At 33.4% G+C, this 13,689-nt stretch overlaps 2 protein-coding genes across 4 annotated transcripts; both read left to right on the top strand.

Moving 5' to 3' along the window:
• The first annotated feature begins 3,439 nt into the window (after positions 1–3,439).
• On the top strand, positions 3,440–9,839 carry LOC145157490 (E3 SUMO-protein ligase SIZ1-like). 2 transcript variants are annotated; one of them, XM_079076530.1, is made up of 17 exons: positions 3,440–3,661; positions 3,797–3,922; positions 4,436–4,516; positions 4,675–4,717; positions 4,923–4,989; positions 5,249–5,414; positions 5,502–5,635; positions 5,735–5,803; positions 6,251–6,338; positions 6,437–6,512; positions 6,601–6,674; positions 6,831–6,938; positions 7,171–7,332; positions 7,675–7,779; positions 7,883–7,963; positions 8,067–9,243; positions 9,329–9,839. In XM_079076530.1, exons 2-17 carry the CDS (start codon positions 3,899–3,901, stop codon positions 9,481–9,483), a joined length of 2,610 nt encoding a protein of 869 aa, XP_078932656.1. In that variant the 5' UTR covers positions 3,440–3,661; positions 3,797–3,898; the 3' UTR covers positions 9,484–9,839. The 2 variants fall into 2 exon arrangements, with proteins under 2 accessions (XP_078932656.1, XP_078932651.1); XM_079076525.1 differs by having other exon boundaries at positions 3,441–3,661; positions 4,917–4,989.
• A 2,033-nt stretch (positions 9,840–11,872) lies between these two features.
• LOC145157478 (V-type proton ATPase subunit D-like) lies at positions 11,873–13,488 on the top strand. Of its 2 annotated transcripts, XM_079076517.1 has the most exons (3): positions 11,873–12,029; positions 12,443–13,250; positions 13,350–13,488. In XM_079076517.1, exon 2 carries the CDS (start codon positions 12,461–12,463, stop codon positions 13,241–13,243), a length of 783 nt encoding a protein of 260 aa, XP_078932643.1. In that variant the 5' UTR covers positions 11,873–12,029; positions 12,443–12,460; the 3' UTR covers positions 13,244–13,250; positions 13,350–13,488. The 2 variants fall into 2 exon arrangements, with proteins under 2 accessions (XP_078932643.1, XP_078932638.1); XM_079076512.1 differs by having other exon boundaries at positions 12,443–13,488.
• Positions 13,489–13,689: the final 201 nt, after the last annotated feature.

Below are 13,689 nucleotides of genomic sequence, written 5' to 3'. Positions count from 1 at the left end.
GGCTATTAGGGTTTTTAACTAAGAAACCCTAATTTGACTGATTAGGCCCTAAGCAACCTATTGGAGTTCCCTTAGAAAGCCCTTGGACGAAATCCATATGGGCTTCCCATAGATTTCGTCCAATCCCCTTTTCATTAGGAATTCATAGCCCAATTACAACTATCATATAATTGCAATATCAGTCCCCTTTATTTATTTAATCTCTTTTAGCCACACAATTAATTCATAATTTAGTATTGACTAATATTAATTAAACAATATGATTTCTCTTTTAATATATTATTCTTATAATATATTAATAAATCATAATTAATCATCTTTCTCCTTATGGTGAAGGCAACCCAAAATGACCATTCTCATAATCGGGTCAAGTACATACCAAAATAGTTATGGGCTTAGACACCTAATCCAACAGTTCATTCACGTTAGCTTCAAACGATGGAAAAGAAACCGTCATCGAGTGGCTTCTTTGGTGAAAGTTCACTTTACTTCTTCAGTTGCATATTAGCTTGTTTTGAAACTAATAATGAAAGGCGATTGGTGGAGAAACGTCTCTTTGTAACTATCTGATTGGAAGAAACGGCGGTGAAGATTAGTAAACTGCAAATGGAAACCAATAATACATCGCTTTTAGCCGGAGCCGATCAATTTTAGCCTAAGCCGGTGAACAGTAACCGACTCACTGTTCATAATCTAACTCCCTTTAATAATAATAATAATAATAATAATAATAATAATAATAATAATAATAATCTTGTCACCCGATAACCTATTTGGATCTATCTACCATCGATTTTCTAAAATATGTCTTTAAAATAAAAAATAAAAAATGATATATGGAAAAAATGGTTCTTTTGATTTCGTGAAATTCTTTGCTGCTAATCAAAACATAAAAAATTAGGATTCAAACATATTGATTATAACATGGTCAAAATTGAGAGCACACACACACATTTAGGTTTCTTAAAGGCATGGGTGTGACCACGGTCGGAGTTCAAAACCTCGAAAAGATGATGGCGATGAAGTAAAACTTTTTATAACCAAGACCGATCAAATCCAAATCGAAGTCACATCCAATAAACCTGTAAAAGTTGAACCGCAACAACTAAAAAAGAAAACTAAGCCCACATGCATTAACCTATAACTCATCACCTAAATTCCGGTTCCACCAAAGCCATGCTTAGATTCACGCCAGTCATTAGGTAAAGAGAGAACTGAGAAGGATGAGAAAGCGATCGAGGGAAGCTTCATTGATTTGTGAATCGAGAGATAAAAAAAACATTTCATATAGAATCAAGAAATCGAGATCGAATCATCTGCTGAAGGTGTAGCCATGGGCGAATCATAAATCATGAAGTGTTCTACAACTTCTTCTAGATCCAGTCACATTTCGTTGGGTCTTAGTCTTAGAAAAAGGGTCGGCTACGATAAGAAAAGGGCTTAAGTAAAGCGTCAAAGTAAGAAAAAGGGAATGTCGACGATGATGGTTGTTCAAAGCCGGTCAAAAACCTTCTCTTACCTTTCCCCTACTTATGAAGCTAATTCAAAATGGCACGCAACGTATTTTTATGTGGCTTAATTTGTACATGTCATCTAACCTAAAATGTGCAATATGACTTGCTAATCGAAATAGCTCGTTGAGTTTACTATTTTCATCAGGTCATTTGTTACTTTAATGGGGTAAAAGATATAAAAATTAATATAATGAATATTTAAATCAAGAAGTTAGAGTTGATAGAGTTTTGATGACAATAACCACAAATTATATAACTTGAACCAAAACAATAAACTATACAAATAGACAATGAGGTTGTTCTCAGTTATTTTTTTTAGATGCAAGTTAGCTACTTTCGTAACTCCTTTGAGATTATAAAAACTACACAAATAGATTTGTATTCAAAGTATACAAAAATTTAATTAGATGAAACACATACACACAATAGTTACAAAAAAAGTATAATAAACATCCAAATGTTACATACAAGACGATTGATCATCTTGTTGTAACTGTTATAACTTATACCAAAAGACTTATACTTATAACTTATACCAAAAAACTTATACTTTAACGTTTGAAAGTTCAAATACCGTCTGGTACATATGTGAAATTAGAAATAAATAAATCAACTATAATAAATGAAGATCCATTTTGCCATATGTCAATCTCTCATGAGTTTTGACACTTGTCGTTTTGTGATATTTTTGAAATAAATAATATTCACATGTCAATTCTTAGGTTTTTCAAAATTTAAAATTAAAAAGCCAAATAATATTTATATATTTATATATGTAAAGTATTAAATGTCATAAATATGATATTAAATTGCAATTAATACATTTCTTTATTTCTTATTTCAAAATTTTATTTTAAAAAATATTTATTGTTTACACGTTAATATTTAATTTCTTTTTTAATCAATCCATGTAATACACGAGTTTTACACCTAATTAGATTACTTGTTAAAAAAAACTTAATTAGTGTTTTTTAAGTTATATAAAACACAACATCCATATATAATAATTCTAAAATGGTGTGAAATATAGAAAGAAAGCATATGGTAGGGAGGGTTTAAAAGTTTCTTTGTTGATGTAAACGATAATTTTACAGTTCATTTATAATTTCAATCAATTTCAATATTATGCTCGATAAACAAATATTTAATATTTTTAATGGACATCTTCAAGTCATCAAGTGTGTTATGACTTATAATCTAACTGGATAACATTAACACTTAACAAGATCTACTAATATAAATTCGAAGCTCATAGTTCAATCATATGAAGCATGCCAAGTTTGAAAATACACTATGTCAAATACTTCGTAACAATTACGACTTTATTAATATTTTAAGCATTCAATACTTTCAAACCGTTATTTTTCTTTTTATAAGATTGATTATTAATTTATCATGGTAAAAATTTATTTTTTCGTTAAATCAATTATATTGAGTGATCACACCAAAGTTTTATCTTATATTTTACCAATAAACATATTTTATCAGTTGATTTTTGACTTTTGGAATGCTTGAGGAGTGGACACAAAACACTAAAGTCAAAATGACTATAAGTATTGGTTGATAATATTCTTATTTAATTAATTTATATGAATAAACTTGATCTTACTAGTAAATTGAGCATGCTTTAGAAGACTTTTAGACCTCAACTATTAACTTAAATTTAATAGAAAATCATATCCTAACATCGTTCTAGTTTTTTTAGTTTCATCTTTATGAGTGAAATCATTCATGATTTGAAGATCTATGCACACATAAAATCCAAGTGTTAAAAAATTAAAAGGGGTTTATCTGAAATTTCTCAAATAACAGGTACTAAAAATGCAAATAATGCTAAATTTCCTAATATGGCAATACCACGATCAGGAAGAGAGGACACAGGATCCTAAAATGCACGTAAGCAGCATAGAATCCAAACCCGGATTTGTTGGTAAGAACTAAATCAGATTGTAAACCATCCTTCACGTCCGTTTAAACTCTCGTAATTGAAGGATGATTATTGCTTCCCGGCTCCGTTTCTCAGTCAAAAAAGATAAATAATCGATGAGAGAGAAATATACGTCGGCGGCGTATCGCTCCTGACTTCTAAAAATACTCCTAAAAGGTCCGATTGTGCCAATCATCACTCTCAATTTTGCCCAATTTGTGTAAGTGCCCTAATCTATGTGAATTTGCATTCAAGGCAATTGAATATTTGGATATGGTCAAACTCTATTTATCTATTTGTTTGTTGGTTGAAATATTAATTGTGATTTGTGTTTGAACGTTTTCGATTGGATCAGTGGTTAATTTTTCGGAAGCAGATGACAGTTTTTTATTGGCTCGGTTGCTGCTGAATAATTTAATTGCTGGGCGACAGGGGCGATTTATGTATACAGTTAAAGATGGATTTGGTAGCGAGTTGCAAGGTATTGATTCAATTTGTGCATATAGGGTAGTCTGAAGGGCGTTTTTGTGCTCGTTCAAGATTCAATGTGAATGCGTGTTATATGTGGTTAATACTTCCTCCTGCTTTCTACAATTGAAGTCCACAATTCAGTTAACTAAGATTAAGGGCATATGTTATCTTCTGTGGTGAATTGAGGACATCGATTTACTTTGATAGAACTATTATTTGATCAATTCTCAGCTAACAGATGTTTTTGGACCTTTGGTTGTTAGAAAAAAACATAACTTGTATAACCACTCACTGGAAGAAGAAACGTTCATTTTAATCCACTTCCACCTGTTTATCTATCTGTAATTAGCTCTAATGATTTTTAGCTCCTTTGCTTGTGTGTTTTTCTTACAAAATTGCACATGTTTAGACACAAATACTTCTATAATAAAGGGAAGAAGACTGGTGTATTATCATGTATGCCCATAAACTTTGAATTGGTTCTAGTTGCAACGTGTTTATATTTATCTGTTCTTTGTTGTAGGAAAAAATGGCACATTTTCGAATAAGAGAACTGAAGGACATCCTCACCCAACTAGGTCTTTCCAAACAAGGAAAGAAGCAGGTTGATTTTTGCTTTCTATGCTTGTGGTTTGTTCAAGAATTTATCTGCATAGATCTTAAATCTGTATGGACTATGGACTACCTGATTTGGGGTGTTGCCATTGTTCTTATTCAGTTATTCATTCACTTTTTTTGATTATCTTTTTCTTGTTCCTATAGGATCTCACTGACCGAATATCAGCTGTTCTGTCAGATGAAAGAGGTAAAAGTTACTCCCTTTTTAAGATTATGGATCTTTCATGTAGGACTGTTTCTAAGTCATATTTTTTAATCTGTATGTATTCATATGTCAAAGAGGCCAATTAATGTGATTTGGAGTCTACATTTACTTGTTTCCCCCCTATTTTGTGTACTTATTTACATGGGTAATGAATCTTGCATTTGTATGCCATGTTGACTAGTTTCAGGAATGTGGTCCAAGAAAAATGCTGTTGGGAAGGAAGAAGTTGCTAAATTAGTTGATGACATTTACAGGTTTGCATATCTTTAGATTGATTTTTCCTGAAAACTTATGCCTATGCACCTCATTATTGCTGATATACTTATCCATAAAATGACTACACACCCTACTGTAATCTTACTAATCTTTCTTGTAATCTTACTACCCTTTCATGTAAACTTGTTTCCTTCCATTTAAACCAGTGTGTAAGCTTGTATTGCTATTATTTGCTTTCTGCTTTATATTGCTAGTATCTACTGTATTCTGACATGTGTCCTTTTCTATTGTAACAAGGAAAATGCAGGATTCAGGGGCAACAGACTTGGCATCAAAAGGTCGAGCAGTTTTAGATGCAACTAATAGTACAAAACCTAAAGAGGAGATTGAAGATGTTCTTCAAAACATGGAAAAAGTTCGTTGCCCCTGTGGAAGCTCATTGCAAGCTGATTCAATGATAAAGGTTTCTTTTTCCTTCTCTTATATGCCATTTTACCTTTTTTCATTCCCATTATTGGTTTATGTATTATGATTCAATTTTTATTCTCAGTGTGAAGATCCAAGATGCCATGTGTGGCAGCATATTAATTGTGTTATTATTCCCGAAAAGCCCTTGGAGGGTATTTTACCAGCACCTCCACCAAAGTTTTATTGTGAACTTTGTAGACTTGGTCGTGCAGATCCGTAAGTAATAATTTTTATTCCCAAAATTCTATTGCAATTTTTTTAAAAAAAAATTTAATAAGAAATAGTTACTTACTGATGTAATTTTTCAAAATTCAGGTTCTTGCTTTCTGTGGCGCATCCTTTACCTCCTGTACAGCTGATTATTGCAAATCCACCTACAGACGGGTGAGTTTTTTTTTTTTTTTTTTTTTTTTTTTTTGTGTGTGTGTGTGTCTTAAAGGGAAATTTGCAAGAAATAGCAACGTACTTTACTCTTTTAACCAATATAGGCAATGCCTTTTATATTTTATCCATAATAGCAATAGACATACATTTATTTACCCATACTAGCAATATACTTAAATTGCAATATGTAACAAATAAAATGGAATTCCCATATTGGTAGAAAAATGTAAGTACATTGCTAGTAGGGATAAAGAAATGTAAGTATGCTGCTATTATGGGCAAGGAAAAAAGTACATTGCTCATACTATTCTCCACAATTTTCCCTTTCTTAAAAGGCTCTATGTTGAAAATTGAAATCCTTTGTTTACATATTTTAGAATGGAATTATTTTGAATGAAAAATGATGGCTCTGGGTTTTTTCTTTATTACCTTTGGTGTGTATTTCAGTGCAAATCCAGTTCAAAGTGTTGAAAAGACTTTTCAACTTACAAGAGTAGATAGGGATTTGTTGGTGAAACCAGAGTATGATGTGCAGGTTAGTTTACTAATATAAAATATAAATTCCCTTTTAATGAAGTTATATTAACATAAATATATATTTTTAATGAAATATGGGTGATTCTATATATCTAGGCCTGGTGTATGCTTCTGAATGACAAGGTTTCTTTTAGAATGCAATGGCCACAATATGCAGAACTTCAAATCAATGGTAGGTATCATTTTATCTGATTTAAATTGTGTCAATCTATTTAAGCTTTAATTCCATTTGTTTTAATCAAACTCTGCATTTGACTCAGGGGTGCCTATGCGTGCAACAAATAGACCAGGTGCTCAATTGCTTGGAGCCAATGGTCGTGATGATGGTCCTATTGTAAGTTTAATATATCCATATATATATATATATATATATATATATATATATATATATATATTTATAATACACATTTAAATTTATTTATGGATTTGTTATTTATATAAACACACCCTACACTCGAGACATGATTAATAAAGATTTCTTTTTTGTCAGATCACACCATGCACTCGAGATGGAATTAATAAAATTTCATTAACAGGATGTGATTCTCGTGTCTTCTGTTTGGGTGTCCGGATAATAAAACGGCGCACAGTTCAACAGGTGGGAAGTCTCCTTCAAATCCAGATGTTAGTTTCTTAAAAAATGCTATGCTATTGTTTTTTTTGACCAAAATACCCCCACCTCAATACTGCCATGTGGTTACCATGTTTTATGTTGTCTTGACAGGAAGTCATTTTATTTTTTTTTACCAATAGAAATCTCAACCTTATTTTCAGCTGTTTATGACTACCATGTTTATTGTTTTTATTTTTGACGATTTTACCCCTGATAGATTCTCAACCTTATTCCTAAAGAGTCTGATGGTGAGCGGTTTGAAGATGCTCTTGCACGTGTTCGCCGCTGTGTTGGCGGTGGGGCCCCCACAGAAAATGCTGACAGTGACAGCGATCTGGAGGTTGTTTCTGATTCTATACCGGTTAATCTACGTTGCCCTGTAAGTAAACCACATTTTCTTTCATCTCTTTTGTTTTAAATTAGTAAATTACAATTTTAGTCCTTGTGGACCATGTCAAAAGTTATGTCTTTAGTCGAGATGTGCCATCTGTTGGATCATGGTCACTACTGTTTTGATTTGATTTTAGAATTTAAGATTAAGATGGGGGAAATATAGTCATTTTCCTTTTAACACATTTAGTTTCTGGGACGAATATTGTAAAATGAAAAATCTGGACTAAATCCGTAACTTTTGACACACCACAGGGACTAAACTGTTATTGATAGTTTTGCTTCTTTCTTTTCTTAACATGAAGATTTGAATTTCATATTTATGTTACAGATGAGTGGTTCTAGAATGAAAATTGCTGGAAGATTCAAACCGTGTGCCCACATGGGCTGTTTTGATCTTGAAGTGTTTGTTGAAATGAATCAACGGTCTCGTAAGGCAAGAACATTTATACAATTCTTCATTGATATATATAATCATATTTATCTCTTTTAATAAGTTATTAATTTTTTTTCTTTTAAAACCTTTGTGTTTCCTTTAGTGGCAATGCCCAATTTGTCTCAAGAATTACGCTTTGGAGAATGTCATTATCGACCCATATTTTACGCTTATAACATCTAAGGTAATTAGTTATCGTTTAATCTATTCTTGGTTATCTTTGTTTTGAGTTCTAACAATTTTTTTAAACGATTTACTAACTAAAAGTTATTTTTTTTTTTATGAAGATGCGTAATTGTGGGGAGGACGTGACAGAAATCGAAGTGAAACCAGACGGTTCATGGCGGGCAAAGTCAGAAGATGACCGAAAAAGTCTAGGAGAACTCGGGCAGTGGCATCTGCCCGATGGGACACTTTGTGTTGGTGTCCCCATGGAAGTCGACTCTAAACCCAAATTAGAAGCTCTAAAACAGGTCAAACAGGAAGGTTTGACCGGCTCCGAAGGTCACACTAGGGGCTTAAAACTCGGAATGAAAAAAAACAAAAACGGGTTTTGGGAAGTCAGAAAACCCGATAATTTAAATTCACTTTCTTCGGGCAGCAAACTGCCTGAAAACTTCATAAACAACAACGGTCATGGTATTGGTAATAATACCACTACTACTCATAATAATGTTATTCCCATGAGCAGTAGTGCCACTGGTAGTGGTGGTGATGATACTAGTGTCAATCAAGATGGTGGTGGGCAGTTTGACTATTCTACCCCTAACGGGGTTGACCTTGACTCACTTTCGTTGAACATTCATGGATTTGTAAATCCGGGTGACGCTGATGTCATCGTTCTGAGTGATTCAGAAGACGAGGCTGAGGCTATGGCTGTGGCTGACACTGTTGTTACTCATAATGACAACCTTCTTTCTTCTTCTGCACAAATTGGTTTTCCAAATCTACCCTTGCATTCGCATCCTGAAGACCCTTCTAGTCTTCCGCTTGGTCTTTTCAATGATGATTTTGGAGCGCCCTTTTGGTCTGTACCTTCTAACAACAATCATGGAGTGGGGCCCAGCTTTCAGTTATTCGGTTCAGATGCGGACCCCACTGATAACGGTCCACTTGGCGGATTTACATTGGGTGGCGAGACTTCAATGGGTGGTCCCACCGCACTTGGAGCGGACGATGGGTTGGTTGATAACCCGTTAGCAGCTTACGGAGGCGATGACCCGTCACTTCAGCTTTTTCTTCCTACAAAACCGTTAGAAGCAACAACAGAACATGTCGAGGTGACACGTCAGCAATCCATGTCATCAAACGGTTTCCGAAGTGATGACTGGATATCTCTTAGCCTAGGTGGCGGTGGGGGTGGTGGTGGGGTCCGCTGTGAACCGGATCCGGGTGTGAATGGGTTGAATTCAAGACAGAAAGCACCATTGAAAGATGGTACGCTGGATTCATTGGCGGATACTGGTATTAAGTTGATGGGTTTTTTTTATTTATTTATTTATTATTATTTTTTTGCTAATTTGATTTTTAATTTATTTTTGCTGTATAGCTTCATTGCTACTTGGAATGAGTGATGGGAGATCTGAAAAGAGTAGTAGGGAAAGGGAAGGATCGGATAGTCCGTTTTTGTTTCCTAGACAAAAGCGGTCTGTTAGACCACGATTGTTTTTATCCATTGATTCAGATTCAGAAGAAGAGGGATGATAAGATAAATTAATAAATTAAGTGGTGAAAAAAAATGACCCAAGACTCTTCTTGAGGTTAGTTTTAATTTTGTGGAAATTTTAGGGTTTGGAATGGATAATGCCGTATTTGCCCTCAAGAAAGGCGTGGTTGGTATAGATTCTTCTTCTTTTTTTTTTTCATTGTGAAATTGTAACATTCTAATAGGCTTCTTTCTGGTAGCAAGTATATTTAGATTCTAGATCATAAACCACTTCTTTTTTTCTGATTTATAGTGAGAGGAAATTAATTGCATGTAAATCTTTTCTTTCTTTTTAACTCTTACTCGAGACTTATTATTCTGGTTACTTAAATAGAAACATAACTTTTCTCTTTTACATCATGAGAAACTTGGCTGGAGGTTGTTTTAGTTGATGTTATGGGCTGATGTGTCTCCTTGGCAATTAAAAAAGTAAATTAATTGTTATTCTTTTTACGACTTAAGTGGGGTTGAAATGAAATACCCTAGATGTTTGCAAAAGAAGTTGAAAACGCGATAAGTTAAGTCGGGTTATATACTTTTACGAGAGAAACAAGCCAAGATTCTCAAGATCTTACATACAACTGTTCTACACTTTATAAGATCAAATCAGAGTCGAAAGATTCTATCAAAATGAATTCGCATTCAAAATTTAGATCAAATCGGAGTCGAAAGATTCTATCAAAATGAATTCGCATTCAAAATTTGCTTGCAAGATCTAGGTTTTGTAGCATTTCAATATAATTTGATATATTGGTAGACTAACCTTTACAGAAGACCTCATTAACAAAATTAACTTTTTTTTTTCTTTTCAAAACTGATCATTTACTCCTGAATAATGCTCAATTCTAGAGTTGTTCCGGAGTTTGTAAGTGGTATTACATTTCGGATATTTCGGAATATGAGATTGTACATTATGGATATTCCGGACATATCGTACATTCAGAACATTCTGAACACATTCCACAAAATCTTTTCACCACACATCCTTCGTTTTCAATCTTTTCGTTCATCATATAGATTATTGAGTGCACGAAGGAAGTTTTGCCAACCCTCTGTTTACTTTAATATCTTGAAATAACCAACCTGAAAACTTTTACCAATTCAGTTTTTATCTAAAATCGATGAAACCGAAAACCAAAAACAACCATTTGAAGGAACCGAATCCCGAAGCATAATGTATATTTGGGTCCGGTTCGGTATCGGTATTAGTTTGGTTTCGGAAATCCGATATGTTTGCTCACCTTACTTTTTCTCCAATATGACTTTCTACTAATATCTTTAACCCACAACTTCCAACTTAACCCAACAAGTTAATATCTTTCACAATATAAGTCGAAAACTTAGTTTGCCAAGTTAAAGTCCAACTTAAGCCTAAGTTTCTAAAATTGACAAGATTGCCCCCAATCTTCAATTTTCTATTTAACTCAATATGACTTTCTAAATACATTTCTAGATTTATATCTTTTAATCCAGCCTTAAATGATAAAATTCGTCACAAATAAGTGCATATAATAATTAAATGAATTTACCCAAATGTTATTCCTTAATTCCCGATCTTAAAGATTCTGACCTAACTTATCATCTAACTAATTAATTATTATTGTTTTTAATTACTTTAAATTAAATGCTTAAAGTTTTAAGTCCACTAATTTAATTTAATTCAAATTTGTTTTGTATAGAAATTCAGTTGAGTGGTAAAACTTCCGGTCCAAAATACGGGTGTTACAAAAAATATATGAAACTACTAAACATCATAATACATCTTAAACTCCTACAAATCAGATACGAGGAAATGAACTTGCTTTGGTTGACGATTGTATCAACCATTAAACCCTTTTTTCCAACATGTACGTTATACACACTCGGACCACATATTAATTTGATATTGTTCAATTGAATTTATATAAGGATAACTACTTAGTATAAGTTTCTATGTATTTTGATACGAAAAACCTCATTTGTTCCAAACAAGTTCATCGGATTCCAGTCATTGTTTTTGTTTTCCAGACATCGTTTTTTCAGTTTTAACACAAGAATAAGTAATAAAATGTTCAAGGGAATCGAGAACATACGTGCAAAACATAATTTATTCATCATCCGAGTCCATTTTCATCAAATTCTAGAAAGTCTGAAATCCTATTTCTGCAACATAGTGGGTACCACATCACGGAGTTCTGTTAAGTAGGAAACACTCAACCGGGTTGTTAAAAGACCGATATTGAATCTTTAGTAACCCGTACCGGAGTGATGGATCATTTTTCTAAACTACAAACAATTAGGTTTTTTTGTTTGATACTAAATTAAATAATCATCATATTTGTAAATATCCCAATTGAAAAAAAAAAAAAAGTTAAGGGCCATGTTGCGTTATAAAAGAGGCGTGGCCCATCCAACAATTTCAATAATCATCATCACAAGCTAAAATTAAAAAGAGGATCTACTTTCCTGGTTCGTCGGGATTGAGGGAAGAACTCTGGCGATCATCGTCTTGTGTATGACCTTCTTCTCCATTTCCATCAAAAAGCACTAGCAGTATCGTTATCAGGTACTCTTCTTTCTTCTCTATCTTCGTTGCTTTTACAGATCTAAATTTGCTGTATAGTCGTATGGTTCAACCCTTACTGCCTCACAATTTTTGATCCAAGTCTCCGAGATCAGAATCTGGACCAATCGTCCCGGATTTAATCCAAATTTATCAGACTTGGAATCTAGTAACTAGATTTGAAGTTCACTTTATCTAGCCCTAACTGCACTTATTTGACACAACTTCTGAAAACCGCACAAATCCGTGGAGTAGATCTTAGTAATTGTGATCATCGTTCACATAAATTCAATCCAGTATACTGAACTTGAACTCCATCGGAGCAATCCGAGCTTCGAATCTCATCTAAACGAACTTCAATTCCTAGTCAAACACAAATAGGTATACCCCCTTTTGATTGTTCTTCCTATTAACAGGTTTACATATTCAACAAGATGTCTGGCCAGACCCAGCGTTTGAATGTCGTCCCAACTGTCACTGTGCTTGGAGTTGTCAAAGCTCGTCTTGTAGGTGCAACCAGAGGCCACGCTCTTCTCAAGAAGAAAAGCGATGCTCTAACAGTTCAATTTCGAGCTATCCTTAAAAAAATCGTCACAACAAAAGAATCAATGGGAACTGTAATGAAAGCTTCCTCCTTTGCTTTAACTGAAGCCAAATACGTTGCAGGAGAAAACATCAAATTCACTGTTATTGAAAATGTCAAAACCGCAACTCTCAGAGTCAAATCACGCACAGAGAACATTGCAGGTGTAAAGCTTCCTAAATTCGACTACTTCACTGAATCAGAAACAAAAAACGACTTAACTGGTTTAGCAAGAGGTGGGCAACAAGTTCAAGTATGTAAAACTGCATATGTGAAAGCAATTGAGGTTCTTGTTGAACTTGCATCCCTTCAAACATCTTTCTTGACACTCGATGAAGCAATCAAAACTACAAACCGTAGGGTCAATGCTCTTGAGAGTGTGGTCAAACCAAGATTAGAGAACACCATAAGTTACATCAAAGGGGAGCTTGATGAATTGGAAAGGGAGGATTTCTTTAGGTTGAAAAAGATTCAAGCTTATAAAAAGAGGGAGATTGAAAATAAGATGAAAGCTGCTGCTCAGTTTCGGGAGTTACAAGCTGCTGAACATCTTTCTTTAGAACAAGGAATCTCCATTAATGCTGCTCATGACATGCTTACTGTTGCCCAGAAAGATGAGGACATTATCTTCTGAAATGGAGGTTAGTTTATTTATGTACTTTTATCATGTTTTATATGAATTTCATTTGTTAAATCAATGAGCTGTGTTTACTTTTTGAATAAAAGCTTCATGTGTGCAGCTATATATTTGGAGTCAGTTTTCACTTTTCATACAATGTGGTTACCATGAACTTATCTTTCTTTTATTTGTATTATGTTTGTTGTTTTTGCGGATTTTGTTAATTTATCGATTTTTTAATCATGCTATTGTTTACTTTATATCTTTGTTTGTGGTGAATAGCTACATACTATTATGAGTTATAATATATTGCTAGTATTGGTAAAAAATGTAAGTATGTTGACTTTGTGGGTAAAGAAATGTAAATATATTGCTATTAAGGGTAAAAAGTAACGTATATTGTAACTAACATTTGCTAAAAACACGTGTGTTTATTATCAACATTTGCTAAAAAGTAAAAA

The sequence above is a fragment of the Lactuca virosa genome, chromosome 1 (assembly GCF_052849685.1).
Source record: "Lactuca virosa cultivar CGN04683 chromosome 1, Lactuca_virosa_CGN04683_v6, whole genome shotgun sequence".
Taxonomy (NCBI): Eukaryota; Viridiplantae; Streptophyta; class Magnoliopsida; order Asterales; family Asteraceae; genus Lactuca; species Lactuca virosa.
This window is presented reverse-complemented; position numbering and strand designations above follow the sequence as displayed.

Excerpts from the sequence above, each read along its gene's own strand:
- LOC145157478 (XM_079076517.1), top strand. The coding sequence starts at position 12,461 with ATGTCTGGCCAGACCCAGCGTTTGAATGTCGTCCCAACTGTCACTGTG.
- LOC145157490 (XM_079076525.1), top strand. The coding sequence starts at position 3,899 with ATGGATTTGGTAGCGAGTTGCAAG. Across the intron at positions 4,990-5,248 it reads TTAGTTGATGACATTTACAG|GAAAATGCAGGATTCAGGGG; the intron begins GTTTGCATATCT and ends TATTGTAACAAG. Across the intron at positions 6,339-6,436 it reads AACCAGAGTATGATGTGCAG|GCCTGGTGTATGCTTCTGAA; the intron begins GTTAGTTTACTA and ends CTATATATCTAG.